This window comes from Cnephaeus nilssonii, assembly GCF_951640355.1.
Source record: "Cnephaeus nilssonii genome assembly, chromosome: 5".
In the NCBI taxonomy this organism is placed as follows: Eukaryota; Metazoa; Chordata; class Mammalia; order Chiroptera; family Vespertilionidae; genus Cnephaeus; species Cnephaeus nilssonii.
The window spans coordinates 21619009-21642981 of NC_137076.1; the positions used below are offsets into that span (position 1 = coordinate 21619009).

The following is a 23973-nucleotide window of genomic DNA, read 5'->3' on the forward strand; positions in this document are numbered from 1 at the left end:
GCCCCTCCTCCCGCCCGCCCGCCTGCTCCCTCTCCCCGGAGTGCGCCGCTTCCAAACTTTGTCTAAACTTTCACTTTCACAGCGCGGCGGCGGCAGCGGCGGCGGCAGCGGGCGAGGGTGACCGGCCGAGCGGCGGCGGCATGGAGTAGACGCGCGGCAGCGGCGGCGGCGGCGGCGGCGGCGGACGCGAGAGGCAGCGGCAAACGCGGCGGCGGCCCCGGAGCCGGCGGGGCCGAGCCTGCGAGCGGCGAGCGCGGGGCCGCGGGCCGGGCGGGCGCCGCGCGGCGGAGGCCGGAGGAGCCGAGTCGGAGCCCGAGCGCGGCCGCCGCCTGCCGGGCCTCCCCTCGCCGCGGCCAGCCGCCGCGCTCTCGCCCGGGCGCTCAGCTATGTACTCCCCGTACTGCCTCACCCAGGTACCGGCCGCCGCCCCGCGCGACCGGGGAGGGAAGCGGGCGCAGGAGGCTGGCCAGCGGCGCAGGCGGGGCGAGCGGGCGGAGGGGGCGCGCGGCAGCCGGGGGAGTGAGCCCGCGGGCGGCTGAGGGGTGCAAGTCGTGCTTTGGGGAATCCGGGAACGCGTGCTGGCGCCACCGTGAGCTCACGACCCTGGCCACTGGCGGACCCCTCTTGGGGTCTCCCGAGGTGGCCGGCTGCGTGCGTGGCGCTGCCCGGAGCGGGAGTGCGTGTGAGAGTCTGTGTGTGCGTGCGCGCGCGCTCGGCTGGGGTGCGGTGGGCAGCGGGACTCCCGCCGACCTGTGGGCCACTGTGGCTGCACCCGAACGGCATGGCCTCTGGCAGTGTTTGCGGGGGTGAAGGAGTGGCAGAGGGTGACCCAGAGGGCGCAGAGCCGGGACTGGGTCCGGTGTGGCTCCCAGGAGCGGGCGCAGCGTTTCCCGAGGGTGGCAGCGGCCGGCGTGCATGGCAGCGGCCCCTGTGTGCGGCCGGGGTGCCCAGGGCGGGCCGAGCGGCCCGGGCGTCTCCCCAAAGTCTTTGTTCAGGCCTCACATGGGAGCGGGGCTAAGAAAATGGCGGGGCTCCCAAATTTCGGAGGGGCAGAGGAGGGAAGAGGAGGGGAGGGAGGGATGGGCCTGCTGCCAGCCTGGGCCGCGCCTCTCCACCGACCCTGGACGACGACGCTGCGGGCCCCCCTCCAAACTTTCCTCGGCGCAAACTTTCCGGTCCCCGCTTCCCGGGCTGCCGCGTGCTGGACCAGGCGGGCCGGGGGAATACCGTCCCGCCGCCCAGAGGCGGGAGGGCGGGAGGCAGCCGTGGACGCCCCGACAGTGCTGCGACCACGCGTCGGGCCAACTCCGAGCAAAACAGCGCCGACCTTGGCGCGCTGCAGAGCGCGTCCCGCCTCCAGCGAAGTTCCCTGAGCGGCGCTTGGCGGAGGCAAAGGCTCCTGGGTGCCTGCCCTGCCACCCCACCCCAGGCTCGCAGAGGGCACAGGAGCTGACCAGAGTCCCGCAGCTGCCTGTGGGGCCAGGCCTAGGCTGGCAACGCAGACTCTGCAGAGGGGACACCTGGGGGCTGCCCAGCGGTGCCTATCAGCAGGACCTGTGTATGTGGGGAATCTAGAGGCCAGGCCTGGGGTCCCAAATGTTCCCTCTGCCAGTCTGAGCCTTGTCAGCCATGTGCCAAGAGTGCCCACAGCTGGGAGTGGGAGTCCACGTGAATATGGCTGCTAGTGGGCCTGGCGTGTGGCAAGGGGCAAGAGGGTATGTCTGGGATGAGTGTCAGCCATGGCCACCCCACTCTCTTGTATCAACAGATGCAAGTGTGTTTGTGTGTGTGTGAGAGAGAGAGAGAGAGAGAGAGAGAGAGAGACTGACTCAAATGATCTTGGAGTCTGTGTGTGGCTCCAGTGGGTTGGCCATTGGCAGGCCTGTGTGGCATGGATGTGTGTGTGGGCCCAGGGAGCAGGTTTTCCTGTACAGGTGTGAGTATGTATTAGTGAGGTGCATGTTTACACATGTGTATCACAGTGTGAGTGCAGGTGTGAGCAGACACTCTGACCACTGTATCAACTTGGGGACCCCCACATCTGTGCCTCTGACTGGCTGGTCACCCCATCTTGGGCTTCCACACGACGTTCCTGTCCACCTAGCTGGGTTTGAGCCATGGGGCTATGCTTGGGTGGCCTGCGTGGCTGGTGTTTAGGGCCTGGTGGGACCACGATGCCACACTGGAGCAGCCCCTTGCCCACCTGCTGCCAGCCCAGCTTCCTGGCCTGCCCCCTGTGGCCTGGGTGAGATTCTAGGCCCTCAGATTTCACAGTACCCTGGGAAAGAAAATGCCAGCAGGCCCACTGTGACAAGACTAGGAAGGGGCTGGGGCAGCCCCCAGGCTCAGGGTGACGGCCAGGGCTTCACTCTGTGACACTCCAGAAGGGAGCAAGGACTCGGCTCCGTCACAGGCCCAGGCTGTGAGTGTGCCAGGGTAGGTGGGCGGGTGGCTGCAGTCTGTGGGTCAGCAGTCTGTCCTTCCTGAGAGCTACATCTCTTGGATCCAGAGTCTGTTTTTACAAAATTTTCTGCTTCCATAGTTTGCTCTGACAACCACCCCCTCTGATTCTCTCTCTCATTCTCTCTTCCTCTTTGTCTCTGTCCCTGTCTCTATCCCTCTGTATCTTTGACTCTCCCTGTCTCTCCCTGTCTGTCTCCGATTCTCGCCCCATCCCTGCTCCCCCCTCCTCCACACATCTCGGACTCTCTCTGTCTCTCTCTGGCCTCCATCTCTCCCTCTCTCTCTCTCTCTCTCCCTTTTCTTTTTTCAAACCAGAATTGGCTTCGATTTTAAAGTCAATAAATGATTGAGCAGGAACGAGCTTGGAGCAGCGGGGCCCTGGCGGGGGAAAGGCACTGTGGGCGAGGGGGAAGGGTTGGGGGGGGAAATATCCTTCTGGAAAAAGCATTGAAATCCAGGGCGGCTGGGCGGGGCGCTTGCTGGAGCTGCTGGAGCCCACTACAGCTGCAGACCTGAGTCCTCAGTGGCGGGGGGCAGATGGATGGGACTCCCCCTCCAAATAAACAGACGTACACCAGGATGTAGACACACACATACACTGCCACCGCCACCAAGATGGGGATATAAATGACCTGCTCACGCTGATGTCCAGACACACGGCCATTGATAAACCTATGGACACAGGAGACGGTGGACCTGTGTTCCCTCCCCGCCCAACACACGTAAACACACACACATCCCTCAGAATGGGACGTGTGTATCGATAACAGCTCACAGACACACGGCAGTCCTTCCCAGTCACGCTCGGATACAAACTGACTCACGTATGTTTTTACCCCCACACTTGCTCACACAGACTCCAGGACGGACGGATGGATGGATGGAGGTACAATTTTCCACAATGCTATTGGCTCACCCAGGTGTGTACACAGACATGCACATACTCTCAGACATGCACGCTTGCCAACATTCCCTGCCACTAGGCCACACGAGCAACGGGCTGTTTTTGTACCCTTATTTCTATGAAGCCATGCACAGTCATTCCAGGGGAGGGGGATGGGATGGAGTCTCCCTCAGCTCTTTCCTTGGGTCACTGTGGCCACCTCTCTGTCCCCATGAAGCTACTGCTCCCTGTGCCGAACCCACATGGAGCCTCCTTTATATGCACATTTTCTCGCGGCTGTGGCCCTGCCTGCTTAATGCCCACAGCTGGGGAGGGAGGTGTGTGCAGCACGAACTGGGATGGGATCAGCCACTCTTGGACCTGGGTTGGGCTCCGTGAGATGTTTTGAGGCTGGGCCGAGCTCGGAGCTGAGGGCTCTGCTGGAGTAATGTAGGGGGTAGGGTGCTCCCCTCTCCCTGGGAGCTGGAGCCGGGGATCCTGGTCCGGCTAGGAATGTCTTGTGTAGACTCAAGGGTTCGCAGATGGAAGACGGAACAGAGGTTGAGAGCTGGGCTGTACTGTGAGAGCACAGGGTTTGAGCTCCAGCTCTATCTTCTAACGCTGTGACCTGAAGCACAGGATTTTCCTGGTCTATAAACTGGGCAATAATAGTGCCTGCATTTCAGGCCGTGATGAGGCTCAGACACATAGCATCTGCTCAAGGAACAGGATGACTTGTGGTCATTTGTTTACCAAGCAGAGGGCTGCAGGGGTCCAAGGCAGGGGTGGTGGGGAGCAGGGGGCAGGAGAGAAGAGACAAGGCCTGTGGGGACCAGATGCCTTTCTCGGGGGCTCTGGTTGCCTTCACCCTCTCTCTAATCTTGACCCTCGTCATCACCAGGTCCACTTTGCGTCTGGTTTCTTGGGCCTTGGGCCGGAGCATGCAGGAGTGTGTATGCACACAAATATGAAGGGGGCAGAGAGCCCGAGATGAGGGTGGGTCCCGATGGTGGCTTCAGGGACACCTTCGTGGCTCCAGAGTCCTTTCTGCATCTGCACCTGGGCCTTGTCATCTGGGTACACCATGGGTTCAGGACGCACGTGTGGGACCCCGTGTGAGCAGTTGTCAGGGTTCAGTGGGTATCCTGGGTGTGTACAGGGGGGCGTGCAGCCGTGGCTGTGGCAAAACCCCCCTGGTGCTCAGTGTCTGACCGCTGGCCTTCACTGGGAGCCCAGCCTTTTATCTGCTTGGTCCCTGCCCGCTGCTCTTGCAGCACGGAGAATTTGGGGTCTTGCATTTTCCTCCAGCTGGACCAGGAGAGGAGAGGAGTCTGGGATGTCTGTGCTTCCCGCCGACTCAGTGCTGAGGACAGGGCTCCAGCTGGGTGGGCGTAGCGGGGGGCCTTCACGTTCCTGCTCCCAAAGCTCTGCACGTGGAGGCTGTGAGTGGCTACCTGGTCCTCCCAGATCTGAGCGTGTTCGTCGGCATCTTGGGCCTCAGGGCCACCATTTCCTCGTGGACAGCCCTGTGGCCGCGTGTGTCTGTGTAGGTCCCCTTTGCAAGTGTCTCCGTGGCTCTGAGTGTCCATCGCTGGGTGCTGCCTGTCTGAGGGTCACCCCAAGTCCATCTCTGTGTATTTAGGTGTCAGGGGGTGTGTGTCACTGTGGTCTTTGTGTTACAGCACTTTGTGTCCCTGTACCACTCACAGCCTCTGGGTGTCTGACCATCACAGGGAGGGCTGTATCCGTGTGCTTTACCATGCATGTCGACCTGTCTGTGTCGATCTGTATGGCATACGTGTCATTGCTGTGCCTATGAGTCTTGCCCCCATGGCACTGTGCATCCTGGGCTTTGTCCCTGTGACCGTCGATGTGTGTCGCGCCACACGAGTTCCCCTCCCTGGCCTCTCTCCGCCTCTCACCATAGTGTGAAATGCCCGCGGTGGCGGTCGGGCCCGCGGCTGGGAGCAGGCCGGCCTTTCCATTGCTTCCCATGAGGTCGGGCAGCCGTGGTGGCCCCGCGGTGGGCCCTGCCCGTGCCCCTGGCCTGTCATGGACAGAAGCCCGTTGTGTGGTGAGGTGCGGGTATGTGTTTGGGCCGCCCACAGGCCTCCCTCTGTCTGCCCAGTGTGCATTGATCTTGGCTTCTGCCTGTGAGTGTCCTGGCCTGGCCAGTCGGGGGTGTTGGGCTGTCTCTGTGGGCCTGAGCCCATCACCCCCAGAGCCAGGTCTGCCCTGGGTCCCACACCCCGGGGCTGTCCCTCCACAGCTCCGCGAGCATGGATTTGGAAACTGAGGCCCCCTCTTTCCCTCCCCCCGTCTCTTTCCTCCCTCTCTTCTCCCCTCCTCCCGCTCCCTCTCTCCCTCGCTCCTGCCAAACGCGTCTTGGCTCCGTCTGAATATCTCTCCTCCTCGATTTTTGGCTCCAGCTCTGGGCGCGTTCACTAAAAGAAGAAGGACTAGCTCCCCCTCTCCCTGCCCCCCCTGCTGCCTCCCCCCTTCTGAAGAGCCCCTCTGAGGGCGGGAATGGCCATGTGCAGGGGCCTGGGCCCCCCCCCCCCCTGAGTGGGCTTGGCCAAGGGGGCATAGGCCTGGTGGGTGAGGGGGCAGGGGGGACTGGGCCTGGCAGCCTGAGGGTGCAGCAGCCAGGGTGACTGTGCTGCCCGGCTGGGCAGGCGGGTGGGTGGGTGGGGAGGGGTCGGGGGCACGGAGCTGGGGTGTCTGGCTTCTGGTGGGGCTGGCAGGCCTCTGTGAGGCGCAGCTGTGCCCAGAACTCCGAGCTGCGTTTGCCACCACTACCAATGTGGCTGCGCCAGCCGGGGAGGGGGAGGCGGGTGGCGGGCACTGCGGCGCTCCGTAGCCAATCAGAAGCCAGGGTTGCACTGGGGAGCTCTCCCCCCACTGGGCTTCACCCTGAAGGGAGCCAGGGTGGTGGCCAGCAGTGGGCAGGGGGCAGTGCCGCCACCACCACTGAGGACCCTGCTCCCTTGGCTGACGGTTTGGTGCCAGCCTTCCTGGCACAGACCGGGCAAAGGGCGGGGGTCTGTCCCCACCTGAATCGGAGGGAGCCAAGCCAGAGGCAGGGACAGCACACCCCACCTCCTTGGCTGCAGGAGGCGGCAGGAGCTGGGGGTAGGGGCCAAATCATCCAGGAGGGTCTGTCCAAACGCAGGCTTCAGTCACATCACCTCGGGGCTTTATTTCAGGTCCATCTCACACCGCGTCCCCCTCTCTCACGGGCACACGCGGGCACAAAGAACCATGCTGTCACACCCTCACACAACGCACCTCCCTCACTCAGACACACACTGGTGTCCCCACACAAAGATGCTCGTTTTCACACAGACACCTAGAGACACCCGCCACACCTGAACACATAGGCTCAGGAACACACTTGTGGGGGAAGGCCCACGGGCACACACGGTTAGACAATAACACGCCGTGAGACACACGGTACAGACACACCGTCACTGCCAAACACACAGGAGCGCACAGACCCAAAGACACTCAGTGAGAAGCACGCGGCGTGAGCATGCAGCCATGCCGCCAGACCCCCAGACACACACACAGGAGCGCCGATCCACCCCCACTCCCATCAGACACACACGAGCCCACGCACGTATGCACGCAGTAACACACCGAGACACTCGGTGCGACACACACGCTTGGCAGTGTCTGGAGACATTTTTGGTCGTCACACTCGGAGGGGGTATGCCCACTGGCACCTAGTGGGTGGAGGCCAGGGATGCTGCCCAACACCCTGCAGTGCACAGGATGCCCCAGCACAGAGAAGGATCCAGCCCCACATGTCAACAGTGCCCAAGTGGAGAAGGTCAGCCCTAATATATTGTCAGACAGATAGTAACACACACATACACACACACACACACACACACACACACACACACAGGAGGCCAGCGGACACAGTGTCTCACACAGTCTTGCTCACCAGGATCCAGGTGTTGTCACAAATGCAATTCCCCACCCCACTCTCCAGGTCCAGGCACAAATGGTGTGGCATGGACACAGTCCTGCGTTGCCCCAGCACACAGGGACAAGGGTCACACCCACACACACATTCACACCTGGTCCTGCTTGGAAATGGTGCCTGAGAGAGACCTGCCCTCCTCACACCACCCCTCTGCCTGCTGGCCCCCTGGCTGTGTCTGAGCAGCAGATCCAACCACCCCAATCTCCTCTGGTGGAATTTGAAGCTCTGAATCCCAGCGCTGGTTTGTCGAAGCCTGGGAGGCCACACGCCGCCCCTGCTCAGGACACTCCCAGCCTTCTGGGCTCAGCGGTGGGGCCAGAGGTAGGCCCCGTGGCCGAGGGCCCCACTCGTACTGTCCTGCTTCTGGCATCCTTCAAAACAGTCTGGGGTGGAGGCGAGGCTAACTTCTGAGGCTTGTCCTCCACAGGACTGTCTCACTGGTCCTCTGGCCTCTGACTCCTTATTTCTGACTCTGGAGAAAGAGCGAAGAAAGACAGCTGGCAGAATCACACCGGGAGAAAGCCTTTTGCAGGATAACAATGCAACGAGTGTTTGTCCTGAGAATCAGAGTGATGGCGAAAGTGTGCTGTGTGCTCACTGGGTTGCCCCTTGTGCTGCGAGCCTTCCCAGCTTGGCCCCCTGAGTCCCTCCACGTGAGGCAGGTGTGGCAGGGGTTAGCGGTGCCCATGTGCGTGACTGACAGTCGGGCAGGGTTTCTCACTTTAGCACTGTTGACATTTGGGACATTTGCACATTATTTTGAGAGTGGGACCTCTGAGCCAACTTCCCGGGTTTGAAACCTGGCTTTGCCGTTCACTAGCTGTGTGACCTTGGGCAAGTCACTCACCCTCTCTGGGCCTCAGGTTCTTCTCACAGGGTTGTGGTAAGGATTAGAGAAGTTGGTTTGCAGAATGTGTTTTAAACAATGCTTGTTGTAAAGTCAGTGCTTGATTTTATAGATGAAAAAACAACCCAGAAAAGAGCATCCAGTGCCAGGGACAAGGGTTAGGAGGTGGTGGCGCCTGGGCCCCTTCCCTGATCACCATCATCTAATTCCTCCTGATGGGAAAGAATTGCAACTTATTCTCTGACCTCTCCCACATTTCAGGGTGATCCTGTGTGTCCCCATCCCCCCGCGCTGTCAGCCCTTGAACCCTCCTTACCACTCTGACCTTCAGATCTTCTTCTGTCCAGGGCTCAGAATGAGAGTGGATGGCTATCCACCTCCTTTTCACCCCCACTGGCTACACTTGCCCTCACCCCCAGGGGGGCCCAACACCCTCTCTCACACCTTGCTGGGCACCCAGCCGGAGCTTGTGTGCTGGGGGTGCAGGCAGGGGCCTGTGCATTCCTTCGGCAAATATTTACCAAGCACCTCCTGGGTGCCAGGCTCTGTTCTGGGCCCCGGGGGCTCAGTAGGGAGCAGAGTCAACCGCGGTGCCAGCTCTGGTGGGAGGGCAGACAATGAACCCGATCAATGAGAGAGTGTCCAGTGCTGGAGATGGTGACGATGCGGGGGGGGGGGGGTTGGGGGGGAGAACAGGTAGGGCCTGCTGACGTGCTAGGCAGCTGCGTTTTGGCAGAGGTGGTCTGTGAGGCTGACTCTCGACTCAACACTGCTCCGCCACCGAGGGAAAGTGCGGGCCCCTTTCCTTCTCAGAGCGGCAGCCTGGAGGTGAAGGGCTTAGCACCGTCCCTCCACCGTCTTCCCGGAACACACGGCCTGTTTTCGCTGCAGCCTGAGGTCACCCGTTCTCCGTCCTGTGGATAAAACCTATGCTGCCCGCCCAGGACTGGGGGACAAGATGGCCGGGGCCCCTCCTGTGCAGAAACCGGGCCTCGATGGGCACTGGGCATTCTCAGCCCTGCCACTCTGCGCTTGGGGGTGGGGCGGGGCAGCTGGCGGCCCAGAGTGGCACTTCCACCTGGGCCCCTTGATTTAGCTTCCCCGGGGCGGGCCGGTTTATTTTTACCGAAGCCCGTCACCCTGGCAGTGCCAGGCAGCGCCATCTTTGTAGGGTCTTGGGGATCTGCCCACGGCTTGGGGAGACCTGGCTTTGTCTGCTGGACCCCCCGGTTCCCGCTGGGCCCCCATCTTTCTCCACCCTCAAAGCTCCAGGCATAAGGGCTCTGGACTGGGGCTGGTGGGGTCGACATTGTGGGCTGGCAACCACCATGCCCAGGCTGGTGGCATTTGGTTTGGCGCCCTGCCTGCCCGCCACCCCCCACCCCATGCCCGGGCAGAGCCGAGCGGCTGCTGCTGCCAGTCTCCATTTCGAAGCGTGGGGTGGGGGTGGGGAAGCGCGGGGTGCCTCCCGGCCCTTGTCTGTCCTGTGCCACCTGGGGCTTGTCCCCCAGGCCTGCTCCCTGGAAGGGCCCCGGGCTGCTTTCCTCCTTGCCCTTTTGTAGCCTGGAGCTTGGTGACGACGCCTGCCTGGCTCCCATCTTCCTGCTCGCTTCCTCCCCCCTCTCCTTCTTCCCTGTAATGGCTCACCATTTTGGCATCTCCTCCCCTGCCCCCTCCCATAGGCGCCAATTTCACTTTCAAACCTTCCACCGTCGCCATTGCTGGCTCTCCAGCCTTCTCTCCTGCCTGGGAGTGAGAGCTTGGGGGGCCAGGCAGGGGGGCACCAAGGGCTTCTGGGTGCTTCTGTGTGTGTTTAGAGGACACATGCTCCAGGCTAGCTCGTGCCGCCTAGAGATTGGCAGAGTGGGGCTGCAGAAAAGGGTGGCAGAGAAAATGTGGACCCCCCATTTCTGATGGGCTCTCACGGCCAGCCGGCTGTGTCAGCCTCTGGGCCACCAGGAGACCAGGGTGGGCATTTCTGCCCCAGCCCAGAGCCTGGACTCTCCAAAGGGAGGCTACGTCTGTGGGATGCCCCATCCCCTCTCCCCCAAGTTCCCTCCAAGGCTTTAAGATTCCCGCTCTCCTCCCTAGAGCTAGGGTGGGAAACCAAGCTCCACGTTGGGCACTCGTGCCCCCAGAGGGCCAGGGGACTTCGGAGGAACCGGTTTATTGCTCCCTCCCCCCCACCCCCCCAGCCTGCTGCCCGCGCCTCTCTCGGCACTAAACAAAGTTTGCTAAGTAACTTCAAATGTTATTTGAGGACGGCCTGGCCTCAGCCCAAGACGGCCCTGTGGAAACTTGCTTTTCGCTGCCGAGGCTGCAAGTATCAAAGACACACTTTCGGGGGGGGGGTGTGTGCTTTGACGCTTCTCCCCCCTCCGTGGCAGGGGCTGGCCCTGAATGGGCACACACACACACAGAGGCTGCCCCGACCGAGGGACACACACCGGCACACGGCAGCTGTGGGCCACAGCACACACCCTAACACATACAACACACACATTGACACAGCAAGGGGAGGGCGGGGTTCGCGGGGTGCTGCCCCCGGCCCGTGGGCCTTGGGATGTTTCCAGCTGGTGAGGTTCCTCAGAGCCTGGAGACCTATATTCTTAGGTCTTCTGGGCACGAGTGGGTGCTCAGGAGAGTCCCCTCCTTCTCCCGGTCTCAGTTTCTCCAGTTGTAGAAGGAAGTGGTGGGCCTGAGTGGTGTGCAAAGTGGAATCCCACACTGATGAGGACAGCGATTTTCAACCTTTTTCATCTCACGCCACACAAACGAATTACTAAAATTCCGCAGCACACCAAAAGATAGGCTTTTTGCTGATCTGACCAAAAAAAAAGTATGATTTTGATTCATTCACACTGGATGGCTGTTGTCATTTTTTACATGACAGCCTGAGGGAGAAGAGGTCGGTGCCCCTGGCCGAATAGGCATTGCCTGTTTTAAAAATCCCGGGCACACCGGTGTGTGAGGCACACCGGCTGAAAATTGCTGGATTAGGAGGATGCCTGCTTTTCCTCAGCCCTCTGCCAGGACCGACTCGAGGGGTGAGTCCCTGAAATGGCACAGGGTCTGAGCACGGGGCCTGTAAAAGCAGGGCTGGCAGTGCTGCACGGCCGCCCGTCCCGACCTTACAACCTGATGCGCATCTGCCTGACTGGAGGCCCTGACCCTGACCAGCTCTGGGTTCCCCAGAGGACCAGGGACATGTCTTTCCTCACCTTCTCTCTCCCTGTCTCTCCCAGCTTTTCTTGCTTTCCCCCAGATCCCGCCTTTTCCTGGTCTCACCAGCCCTGCCCAGGCCTGAGGCTCAGGGAAAAGTGTGGGAAACAGGCTCCGGGTGTGTGTCCCTCACCAACGCCAGCCAGGCCTGGGGCCCAGGATGCCCGGAGGTCACGGATGACCCTCCTGGGATCCCACAAACCCAGGCACCTGAGCTGACGCAGCAGGGGTAGGTGAGGCTCTGTCATAGGGTCCCTCTGACCTGTCACCACCCGAGGTTTGCAAGCAGAGGGGGTCCTGATGAACACAGTGGAGAGGCCAAGGCCCGAGGGACACTGGACTGCCCCCCAGTCCCCAAGAACCTCCCTGTCTCACTGTCAGCCAGACCCTCACCCAGGTCGTTTTGTGGGGGGACCCCGTCCCAGCCCCACATACCACCTCATCTCCACTCACAGTCGGTACTCGCAACACCCCGCCACCCGCAGTCTGTCATACAGTGACAGCCTGTCACAGGCACTGCTGCACACCGGCACAATCTGTCGTCCACGCACAGTCTCACACACAACCTGTCACACACGCACACACACACACAGCGGCACAGTCGCACACACAGCCAGCCTCACACGATCACACCAAGCGTCACAGCTTGTCACAGCCATAGACTCCTCACAATAAAAATAACAGCTACCAACTCCAGAGCAATTATGCCAGGGCAGCGGGCGGGCGCACGAGACCTCCTGTAGCCATCCCAATAGGAGGCAGGTATGAGTAATCTGTTTTACAGGTGAGGGAACCGAGGCCTCAGGGTCAAGTGCCAAGGTCATGGGGCTAGAAGTGGGGTGGCAGGAATTACTAGCCGGGCCCCCAGGGGCAAGCAAGACTCAAACAGGTCATCCTGCTTTTCCACTCACTCCTATCCACCTGAGGCTCCCTCTCCTGGTCCTCCCCATGGGCATTCCCTTCCCATTCCCCAGATGGGAAGACTGAGGTTCTAAGCAGCCCAGCCAAGACATGTGGGAAGGGGCCTCGAGGCTGAGGAAATCTGAGCCGTGCCCTCCACCCCAAATACTGCTTGGCTCCTTGTAGCCCATTGGCTGGGGCCAGGGTCCCAGAAGGCAGAGAAGTTCCGCATCTTCAAAAGCTCTGTACCACGGAGGTATAGGGTGTGAGTAGGGAGAGTGGCAGCCATGGGCTCCCAGGCAAGTCTTTAGTCCCTAGCCTGGAGCCTCGGGTGCCCTGCACCCCTACTCCCTACAGCCCTCCGCATTCCAGGGTGCTTCCTCCTCCTCCTCCTCCTCTGTTGTCCGCCTTCCCTCACTTTTTCCTTCTTTGTTCCTCCCCCGCCTGCCTGCTCCTGCTCCTCGGGGCTTCCCCCAGTAGAGCTGCCAGGGCCAAAACCAACACGGCTCCAACGATATCCTCCCCAACCATATCCTCCCCGAGGCCCCGAGGCCCCGACAGGCCCTGCCCCCTGACCGGCTCAGGGGCTGGATCCAGGCTGGGCCCAGCCACTATGGTGGCTCTGTGCACGTGGCCGCCTCTAGGACACGGCAAGCATGTGCGCACAGCTCTGCGTGGCGGCCTCCACGGGCACCTGGGGCACGCGTGCCCATGTCTGACACTCCAGCGGGCCCTCCTTCTGGCATGGGCAAATACATAAGCACACCCTTGTACAGCGGCGCCGACAGGGGTCTCGAGCATGCCCTTGGCCAGTGCCCCAGACAGGGATCCCAGGAACTGCCAGCTTACATGCACACCCAGGCCTGACAGCCCAATGGGACTGCTGGGGAGCACACACGCCCATAAACACTCCCTTGCCCCACATCAGATGGGGTCCCAAACACACAGGAGAGCACTCTCTACCCCCATGCCAGGTTCAGAATACAGGCACCGCCCTAGACCCTCACGGGGGTCCCAGGCTCAGGTGGGTCGGTGAGCCCACGGGAGCTTCTGATGCCCACACACGTGGCTCCCGGCCCACGCGAGTCCGCACCTCCCCAGCCTGCGCATGCATGTGTTTCACGTGAGTCGCACACCTGCCAGGCCGCCCTGGGCACCTGGCTCCAAAGCCACATCGGGTTGCTGGGGAGGAGACTGGGATGGGAAGGCCTGATCCCGCCCCCCATTTCTCTTAGAGCACCCGTCTTCCCAAATGCCCCTGGGTGCAGGTGAGCCGTCCCGTCCCAGAGCTGCCTGGTAGCGCCCCTGCATGTGCTATATTTATACTGGGAATTTGTACCTTAATGTATATATATTTATATGTAAGAACCACCCCCCCCTTCCCGCTTCTCGTCTGTACTTGGGTTTTTACCACCCCTACTCGGCTTTCTCCCAAACCTGCAAAACCCATTTCACCACGCAGAGACTTGGGGCCAGGCGGGAGTAGCTTTTCCCCTCTGACGGTGGACACCCCAAGTCCTTAAGGCCAGGGACCCTCTCCCGTGAAAGGCTGAGCCACACTGCCGAGTCCTGCAGCCCTCCCCGAAACACAATCGCGGGGGTGGGTGCCGGCGGCCAGACCCGCTTTTTGGTGTGTGTTTGCTGTTGCTTAAATTAATCCTGAGTGACGGCCTCAATTCCTCTCCACAAAGAGACCATTTAATGCCCTCCCTTCTAGGGTGAAACTTCCATTTGCCCCCCGAGTCCAGGTTGGCAGCTCAGGCTCCCAGCTCCCAGCTCCCCTGGCCTTCCCCTCAGGTGCGCCCAGGGCGCGGAGGCCGGTTCCCTGTGCACACAGGGACCTCAGGAGCGAGTGTGGGTGGGTTTTGAAGGGGTGTGAGATATCTTAAAATAGAAACACATTGCTGAGCAGAGGCGGGGGAGGGGGCGGGGAGGGGGTCCCAGGGATCCCTAGATGGCCCCACTGCCCAGCCATAGCGCTCTGATGCCCCAGCCTGGCTGAAGAAAGTTAGATGGTCTTCCCGCACCTCCCTTCTCAACCCCTCTAATGGCCCCAAGCTTTCCCTGTCCACTTGTGCATCATGTGTCCCTGTGCAAACCCCAGCAGAGAGGTACCACCCATGCCCTGTATGCTAGCCCCCCTGTGTGTGTTCACCGACAGGTGCCCACTGCCTGTGGGCTCCTTTCACCTCAGGGTGTTTGTGTGTGTGTGCGCGCGCGCGCGCGCATGGCATTCCCCAGACCCCTTGCAATGGACCCATGCCTGGAGGGGGACACGGGTGGGTGGGGTCGTGGGGAAACCTCTCCTGGGCTCAGGCAGTGGGAGGACTGTGTGCTTTCCACCCTGCAGGACATGGTGCTGACCGTCGGTCACTTGCACCGTGTACCACAGGGTGGGAGGGGACAGCACCGTCTCCAGGGTGTGGACAGCGGGGCTCTGGGGCTCCAGAGTGCCGGCGGCCACCAGTGGGCTCTGCGCAGAGTCGGGAGTGCGCGAGGAGAGGTCAAAGGTGGGAAGTGGCGCCTGCAGGCCGCTCCTCTGGGAAGTGCGTGTGGGGCGCGCGGAGCGGGTTCGCTCCAGCCGAGCTGCTCCAGGGTCGATTCAGGAATGAGGACCTCAGAATACAGTCGCTCTGTAGACTGGGGAACTCCCGCACTGTTCAGGCACCGCTCTGGTCCACCGTACCGGGCCCTCACGCCTTACAGCGACCCCAAAAGTGACTCCAGTAGGCCTTGAGGACTGGCTTGGTTCGAAGGGTGGGGTGTTAGCCTTTTGCCACATCAAAGGCCGCCGCCAGGAAGGGCTCAAACGGAGGTGCGCGCTCTTGGCCTCTAAGGCCGGCTCCGTCCCCAGTCGTGCGCGGGGCGCCTTTGCCTCAGCTTCACTCCCCCTGTGCTCACCCTGACCTCCGACGGGATCAGGCAGGAGAGGGCTTTGGGAACGAAATGGGTGTTGATGAACCCTGTTATGCTGTGGCCGTTTTAAGTGCCCCAGCACCTGAGGGCAACTTGGGGGTCTCAGTCTGGAGAGGGGCCCTCCTCCGCGCGGCATTGTGCGCGTCTCGCCTCCAGATCGCAGGCCCAGAAGGAGCCTCTCCCTGTATCCCCAAGCAGCCTCGTTTTGGGGAATAAGGGCGGGGAAATTTACCACGGGAGATTTTTGTTTGTTTTGAGGGTTGGCTGGGTTTGGGGGCGTTTGGCCTCCATCGAGCATGGGGAAGAAATGTGACTAAGTGGCAGAAAATGCGCTTTCCCTTTCCCTCTCCTCTGCCTTCAGGCCGCAGGGGTTGCGCCGCTTCCAAGAAACTTAAAAAAAAAAAAAAAATTCCCCCAGATCCCCTCTGGTCAACACGGTCTTCCCTCTCTGGGCGGACTTCTTTTAGAGGCGCTGAGGCCTCCCCACCCATTGCTACCAGCCATTTTGCTGCAATTCCCGGGCAGGCCCGGGGAGCGGGTGGAAAAGTGGAAAAAGAACGTGTGTGCACGCAGTGGGCCTGACTTAACCTGTCGGAGGAGGAGGCTAGGGTCCCGCTGATGTCCTCCGAGCCTCCCCCGAGCTCAGGCAGCCCCCGGACTTGCAGAGAAAGCACGGGGAGGGGGGCGCACCCACCAGCGCCCTGGGAAGCCAGTGATAAACCGATTTCTCATCATGCGAATTACTTCAGTTCGAGTTGGTGGTTTTAGGTCCTGTACCCTTTCCACGTACAGATGACTCACCCTGCTCCAGTTGGGTGGGGGGAGGTGACCCCCGGAGTGCAGGCCCACACCTTGGACCCAGAGGACGCCCAGCCCGCCAGCAACTCCCCTGACCCCACCAAACGCCCAGACCACACTTAGCTCCTCCCCCCTTTTATTTTAGGGCGATCTTTCCCCTCTTCTTCAAAACAATATTTTAAAGGAGTTTTGTTATTTTTACAAAAAGGCGTGAGACAGAGGCTGAATGATGGAAACAGGCTGTTTAAAAAAAAAAAAGAAAGAAAGAAAGGAAAATACGTGCCCGTGGCACTCCGTGGAGCTGGTGAGCGTTTCCTGCCTCTCCGCTGAGCTCTTTCGCTGGCTCCCCGCTAGAGCCGGGCGGGCGTGGGGCACCTGGGCTCCCCGCCGCCAAAAAGGCACCGTAGAATTGCGAGGGTTCTTGCGATTTTAATAAAATCGTGTCTCATTTAAGGAGTGCGTTTCTGCGCTGCCTCTCCTCGGAGCCCGGGTTTGTCACGGCAAATCTGTAATCAGAGAAAAATACCAGCTTTGTTGAGGGTTAGAATATAACATTGGTTAATGTGTGTGGTTTTTTTTTTTTTTTAAATAATGTTAAGCATTGGAATAATTAAAGAGTGAGAAGTCACTTGTCTTTCCTCTCCCTTCGGCATTGTCTTATTTAGGAGTGGGGAGCGTGCTTTTAGGCAGCGCTGGTTAGTTTTAATGCGAGCTTCTTTCTCACCAGCCTCTCCCTCCGCTCCGGTCTGATTCGCAAATCCCCAAACTGGCACAAGCCAGGAAACTTGCAGCAGCAGCGGCGGCGGCGGTGGTGGCGGCAGCGGCGGGCGGCCGTTCCCTTCTGGAGTTGGAGCCTCGCTTTCTTTTTTTACCCTCTTTCAGAGACAACCCTCTCCGCTTCCCTCCCTGCCTCTGGGCCCTGACCCACTGCCTAGTTTGCGCTAGAGCGATTTAAAAAGGAAAGAAAGGAAGAAAGGAGTCGGGCGCTGGTACCCCCGTGCCAGCCGAGGGCACGTTTCCCAGGCAGTGGGCTGGTGGGAGAGTCAAACCGGTGTGTGTGTGTGGGGGAGTCTCCACGCCTATTCTGCACCTCACCGCCCCCCCCCCCCCCCCCGCCGTAGGATCAAGTAATTAAGTGTTTCTAAAGATCAGAGAGCTCAGATCCCATGTCATATTTTTTGAAAATATTTTTTATTGATTTCAAAGAGGAAGGGAGAGGGAGAGAGAGATAGAAACATCAATGGTGAGAGAGAATCCTTGCCCCTGCACGCCCCACACGAGGGATTGAGCCCGAAATCCGGGCATGTGCCCTGACTGGGAATCAAACCGTGACCTCCTGGGTCATATAGGTTGACACTCAACCACTGAGCCCACCATGTTTTTAATGAAGCTGACCAGTTTTTCCTTCCAGCCCCCTCTGACGCAGGTAAAGAAAATGCGGCCCCTCAAGGGCCCTCCTTGGCAGGGGAGAGAGCTAGCACTTGGGATGGGCCTGGCGAGTCCAGCCCAGGACAGTGCCACCACCACAGGGTCTAGATTTGGAGCCAGAGAGCAGGGTCCAGGCCTTCCGTGGGCACGCCGGCCTGGAGGGAAGTGGAAAATAGAGGAAGGGACTCTGTCAGGGTCGCACAGGTCTGCTCCAGGCTGCTGGGGGGCTCAAGGGCTGCCCTAGGCTTCCCCCGGGCTGCCGTCGTGCTTGGGGGAAGGCATGGCTGCACAATGAGAGAGGGGAAGTGGGTAAGAGATGGGGTAAGGGCTGGTGCCCACTGCCCCAGTGGCTGTGCAATGCCTTGGCCTTGCAGAGGGAGTTAGTTATTTGCTTCAGGTGTTTTTAATTAAATGTGTTTCTCTTTTTTCCTCGTTATTCCGTGCTTGGACTTTTTAGTGATCCTTTGCGTTTGTCTTTTTACATAAGCAACCGCCCCCCGCCCCCAAGAGATATTGTGGGAGGCATTTTGCCTTCAAGTGCTTTCTCCTTCCTGCTTTTTTTTTTTTAAAGAAACTTAATTTAAAAATTATAAAGTAAATTTAGTGCCAGTGAAAGTGAGTGGGGAGGGGGGAGCCAGCTGGGGCTGGAGCCAGGGAAGGGGGTGGAAGATGCCACAGGGCTGGGCCTCCCTCCCTCCTGGCAGCCCCAGCCCAGGACTCGCTCACTCTCCAGGTCCCCTTCTCACCGCTGCCACCCCCTTCCTCTCCGGGCAAGGCTTTAACGGACTGGGCTGAGGGCAGCCTTCCCTGACGGGTTCTCATTCAGGAATCCCTGGCTCTGCAGACCCCCTTTCCCCCTCCATCCAGGTGTCTGTGTGCCACCCATCCTTCGGTTTTCCAGCTTGGTGGCCCCTATTTGTTCCTCCCCCCCCTACACGACCTGCAGATCTGCTGACGCTGCTGCTCAGGTGGTTCTCCTGTTGATGGGGTCAGAGCTGGGCAGGCACAGAGAGGCATGGGAACCCCTGGGCAGCAGCGAGGAGGCCAGGGGCTTCTTTTTATCCCTCCTCCTTGTCATCCTGTGAGCAGTGCACGGTGCTAACACATGGATGGACGTAGGTGCTCGCATTGGAAACCACTGGTGCGGGCAGGAGCTGTTTCTAAGGCGTTCATATCGCGAGAGCTCTATGGCTTAGAAACTCCAGGCCCCCTCGGCGCGCCGAAAACGTTGTATTTTTTACCCTGGGTGGGGTGACACAGGTGTGTCCGCTTTGTGACAATGTCTTGTGCGGCCGACTTAGACCGGTGCACTCGTCCTTACACGGGCCACACTTCAGTTAAAAAGTTTTATTTTTTGGGGGGGAAAAAAAGGGGGGAGGCCCAGCCTCAAAAGTGAAGGCTGTGTGTTAGAAAACAACAATAATAATGAAAATAAAGAACGCCCTCCAGGTTGCTCTGCGCAGGCCTCCCTGCTAAGGGACGGGTGGAGGGGCTTGTAAAAATTAGTGGGCTGATAATAAAGCCTGCTGATAATAAAGCTTCCAGACCCGTCCACCCGTGCCGAGGGCCTGGGGACTCGCTGCAGACTCGGGTCTAGCGGTCGGATTTGAACCTTTCAGAACCCGAGGATGAAAAGTGGTAAGGAGGACATTTCTTGCCAATTACATTTTGCTGTCAACATCTGGAAAGCAAAATTGCAGCTGTTCTCCTGCCTCCCCCCTCCCCATTACCACCTCCTTTTTTTTCTGCACACTTAAATTTTTTGTGTGCGTGCCATCCATACTTCGGTTTCCTGCACTGTTAAAACATTTTCACGGCTCCACTCAAATCGAGTTGTTGGGTTTGGACTTAAAAAATATATATATGTGTGTGTGTGTGTGTGTCTTCTAGTTGACTATAGTTTTTGTAGCAATGCGTTGGAACAGGCCTGCAAATCCATTGATAACCCCCTCCCTTTTCTGTCCCCCCACCGTGGCCTTCCCAGCACAGCAGGTCAGAAGCCGGGGGAGGACTCTGCTGCCCCCTTGCCTCTGCTCCTCCCGGCAGGTACTGACAGCTTCGCCCTCCCCGGCCCTTCTGCCGTGTTTTTGTTTTCCCTTCGCCCCCCAAAAATATTTGAACCAAAAAGCCTCTTTTTTTTTCCTCCACCCACAGCAAACTGAAAGGGCTAGTGAACCGTGATTCAACAGAGCGAGGGCGCCTCTTTTCTTCCTTAGCATTAATTAACTCAAGTTCGTTAGGACGTCGGGTCTGTCGCCCACAGTTTTCTCTTGTGTGTGCTGAATCGGGTCATAGAAGGAGACTTCCCGTGCAAACAGTTTGTGTTGGAGCTGGAGGACACAGAGGGGGAGAGAGGGTGAGAAAGAAAGGGAGCCGGGAGCAGCGGATTGTGGCGGGAGAGGTAGGCACGGTCCCGAGCGGCCCGGGTGCCAGCCTCCGCCGGGGCCAGACACCAGGGGAATGAGGATTCTCCGGTTTCCTTGGCAATGAGCCTGATCATAAAATAGTTGTGGGAGCAATACATGTAGAGGGGTTGAAAAATGTCTTCCTTCCAACTTTTAAAATTGTACGTTTTGGGGAGGCCATTTACCCAGAAAGAGCCCGCCCTGCTCCCCTGAGCCCTGGAGCAGTAAAAAGCCCCCGGCCGTTCCCATCCCGACCACCCAGCACTCCCCCTGGGGGCTCTGGGCACTGCACGTTGCCGAAGCAACTGCAAGAAAGAGGCTCTCTCAGCCAAGGGCACTGGAGTGCAGACATGGCGATGGCAAGGGGGCTGAGAGAAACTCTCCTTTCTCACCCGGGCTGGGCCGGAGGAATACACCCAGCAAAGCAACTGGGGTGTCACCGCAGATCCTGGTAGAGCTCTGGCAAGGGCCTGGCACGGTTGCAGGAGGAGTTTCAGAGGTTCAGGACTGGGGGGTGGGGGTGGGGGGAGAGGAACATCTTCCTTGGATAATCCCTCCGCCTTTCCTGGGGTCTGCAGTTGGCAGCTGGGCCTCCTGGGGGTTTTCAACATTTTGCCTTTTGCTCTGGCCTTCTCTCTCGCTCCGCAGATATTAACTCGCTGTGCTGGGCACAGACCTCACCTTCCTGTGCTCATCTGCCCTTCCTGGGCCTTTGGTCAGGTTTTCAGTTTTTTTAGAGAAACGTGTAAAGCTGGACTGTGGGGTTCCTCCTTCTCCCCAGGTCTTGGGCCACCAGGGACTGAGTCTTTCCTGGTCCAAGAGGTGGGCGAGGCTCAGGCTGAACAGGGCCCTTGACCCTCGCAGCCCTTGGCTGTCATCTGTCCTGTGTGTTCTTAGCTCTGGGGGGACCCCATCCCCGTGTAGCCCCCGCCCCCCCTCAGGAGAGGGCTCTGGCCTTCCCAGCTTTTACTTCTATTTGGTGACACAAGGAAGTTGCAAGCTAAATAATGAATTAAAGACTAGGGTTTTTGTTTCCTATTCCCTGTAGAGGATGAAAGTAAACAATTTCCAGTTGCACTGGAGAGAATAGACTGTCTCCCTCAGTCCCCCTGTTCCTACCCTATTTCATTCGGTGCCAGGAGGGTGAGGGGAGATGTGCCTGGAGTAGGGTAGTGTTTAGAGCCAGAACGAGGCTGCCTGTTGGCCAGATCCCAGACCACCGCTCCCGGTTTGTAGTCAGGAGGAGAAAGGGAAGGGAAAAGGGGGGGACGGTTTTATAGGAGAGGAGTGTGCAGCCTAGTTCTGAGGCAGCCCCTGTCCTAGACCCAGCACTGGGGTGTGGGGCAAATCCATTCAGCCAGCGTGAGGGCGCTGGAAAAGCCGTGTTGGGGCCGCCTTCCCCCCGAGCAGAGAAAAACAGGCCCAAGGCAGCCAAAAACCCGCTTTGTCCAAATTCTCGGAGCCTCCTCGCAATGTGCATTTCTGGTTTCCATGCCTGGCTTTTCCAGACTCTTGGAGGATTTTGCTCTGGCTGAGGAGTCCCTTCCAGCCTGCACCCCCTCCCACCCCCACCCCAGAGGAGGCCCCACCCCCATCTAGGACAAGCAGCAGGGGCGGGGGGCCTTCCTTTTTCTGCCTTTTTCTCCCTCTCTGTCCCCAAGCCTGCGTCTGGCCACTGCCTTCTCGCTGTCCCTTCTGCAGTGGAACAAGATGGGAGATCGCAGCGAGACAAAGTCAGAGTCTGCTTTTTTGGTCGGGGCCAAGGCTGAATTATAAAATGCCAGGAATTGGGCAAAACTAATCGGGGCGCTATTTGTGGCCTTTTAAAATTCCCTGCGTCCCTTTTTCACCCAGGCTGCCGATATGCGATAGTGCGATATGCGGCAGCAAAAGGGATACTGAAATATCTGGTAATTTCTGTGTGGGCTCTGTCAGTTATTTGCACTCACTGTGTAGAGTTATCCAAATTAGCATGGATAGATATATATATAATTAGCATGTGTCCAGGGTCTAAAAAAAAAAATAAATCTAGGCCTTAAGGCGATCATAGGATTTTTCAAAGCTCAAGAGCCCTCTAAACCAGTGGCCCTGCCTTTAAAGATATAATTTCTTGTGCTTCTAGAGGTCTCACCCAACATTGGCGGGGATGGGCCAGTTAAGAAGCCTATCTCAGACCGGGAAAATAATTTTGTTTCCTCCAAGACATTTGAATCCTGTATATGTGAGTGAGGTTCTGTATGTCTTTTTTCTGTTTTCCCTTAAATAACCCACAAGGCCTCATTTGTTTTGTGGAGTTTTGGAAAACCACATGTTTCACTTTCTTGAGACAGAAGCAGTCATTTTTCTCAGCGAGGTTTTTTTTTTCTTTTTTTTCTCCTTCCCTTGTCCCAGAGCCCTTGTCTTTTCTCCTGGCTCATTCCCCCCCTCCATCTTCGTCCGTCCTTCTCTTTGCAGTTTTGGGCCCAGCTCCTCTCTCTCTCTCTCTCTAGGCTTGGTTTCCTTGGCCTGCTCAGTCTTTTTCTTTCCCGGGCACGTTTCTCCTAGGGATGGCTGAAGCCAGCATGGGTATTATTTGAGAAATGTTTTACTGAGACCGTTGCTGTGTGTGTGTGTTTTTTTTTAAATTAAATTCTATATACTGGACAGTAACAAGAGAGGCCTCTCTCTCACAAAGGCAGAAAAACTGCTTTCCGCACCCAAAGCCCATGTGAATGTTTACAGTCTCACCTCTGGCTTCCCAGTTTTTCTTTTAAATGGGGAGAACACCCCCACATATCCCTGCTTTTCCTTGATGTTCTCCCCTTGCCGTGGTTAATTTTCTTTTTCGTGCACTACTCTCACCAGCATCACTGGCTTCCTCTCCCCTCGGCTTTAGGTTGTTTTTCTCTCTTTCCGTCCCCCCTTCCCCTCTCCTCCTCCGAGGCCTGGCTGTTCCCTGGCTCCCTCCATCCCCTGAACCCTTGAACTCCTGGAGAAGCCTGGAATCTTTGGAGGCTTTTTTTTTTTTTTTTTTTTTTGGTCTTGGCTCAGGTGGGGGTACTGAGAGTCTGAGCTCCGTGCAGGGGGAAGGGACATCAGGAGGGGAGCAGGGAAGGAGTCTGGGTCTGGGACAGGTAATCTTCCAACAGGAGCCTCCACTCTCTTAACAAAAGGGGGACAGTCCCCTTTTGTCTGGCGCTCCTGAGGGGCGTGTCCAGGGCCCAAAGCAGCCACCAGTGGCACGCCGGAGGGAGTGGGGGGGGGGGGGCGCTGCAGCGGTAGGGGGAGGGGTGTGCCAAGTGCCTCTAATGGAACCCCTGTGTGTGCCCACCGGAGAGAGAGGGAGCCCTTCTGCCCTCCCCCGCCAAGCGTCCGGAATACCCTGGCTGCTCTTCCACTCGGGGGAACAGGGTGAGGGAAGAGCACTGCCTGGGAATCCTCTCTGCCCACCTTCAAGGTTAAGGCCACTGGCAGACGGACAATTGACGATTGTTCTCCCTCCGGGTTACTTCCCTGGGAAGGGCCTGCTGCTGCTCCGGTTAAGGAGCCTTGAAGGGGCGCCGTGGGCTTTGTGTGTGGGGGTCCCCGAGGGACACTCCACTGGCCCTCCTGAGCCACTTCTATGTCCAGTCTCTCCGTCAACCTTTGACCCCTCCCTCCATCCAGGAGCGAATCATGGATCTCCTCCCCAACTTCTATGTGGATCCTTCCATCTGCCATCTCCCTACCACCTACCCAGTTGTACCACCAGATTCAGAAACAACCCTGTTCCGCGTGTCTCTTCCACCCGGCACTGTGGTCTGTGAGACTGAACATGCCAGAATTCTCCAGGAGGCTCACGTTGGCCATTTTCTGTCTAGTGCCTAATATTTAGAGTAAATCAAAATATCAGAAAACACCCCTATGACAAACATAAACTCTCTCGTAGTTTCTACCATCTCATCTTGACTTTAGAACATAAGATTGCTTCTCTTGAGGTAGAGAGTATCTTATGTCACTCAGCTAACATCTTTGGCTAATTGGACCCGAGCTGGTTATTAACAGGACGTTAATTATTGAATGCCAACCCACGGGGCCTGTGGGCAGTGACACCTGCCTCCTGCCCTCTCACCTCTTGCTGTCCGTCGGGGTCAGCCACCGC

The 23973-nt window shown here is 58.6% G+C and overlaps 1 protein-coding gene across 4 annotated transcripts in view; it reads left to right on the forward strand.

Moving 5' to 3' along the window:
* The first annotated feature begins 208 nt into the window (after positions 1-208).
* The window catches only part of NFIX (nuclear factor I X), a 91705-nt gene continuing 67940 nt past the window's right edge, over positions 209-23973 (forward strand). The window contains exon 1 of one of the 4 annotated variants that reach the window (XM_079770096.1): positions 209-413. In XM_079770096.1, the coding sequence (XP_079626222.1) occupies positions 387-413 (27 nt within the window). In that variant the 5' untranslated portion in view covers positions 209-386. The remainder of the gene's footprint in view (positions 414-23973) is intronic. The other 3 variants (XM_079770094.1, XM_079770098.1, XM_079770097.1) reach the window with 3 other exon arrangements.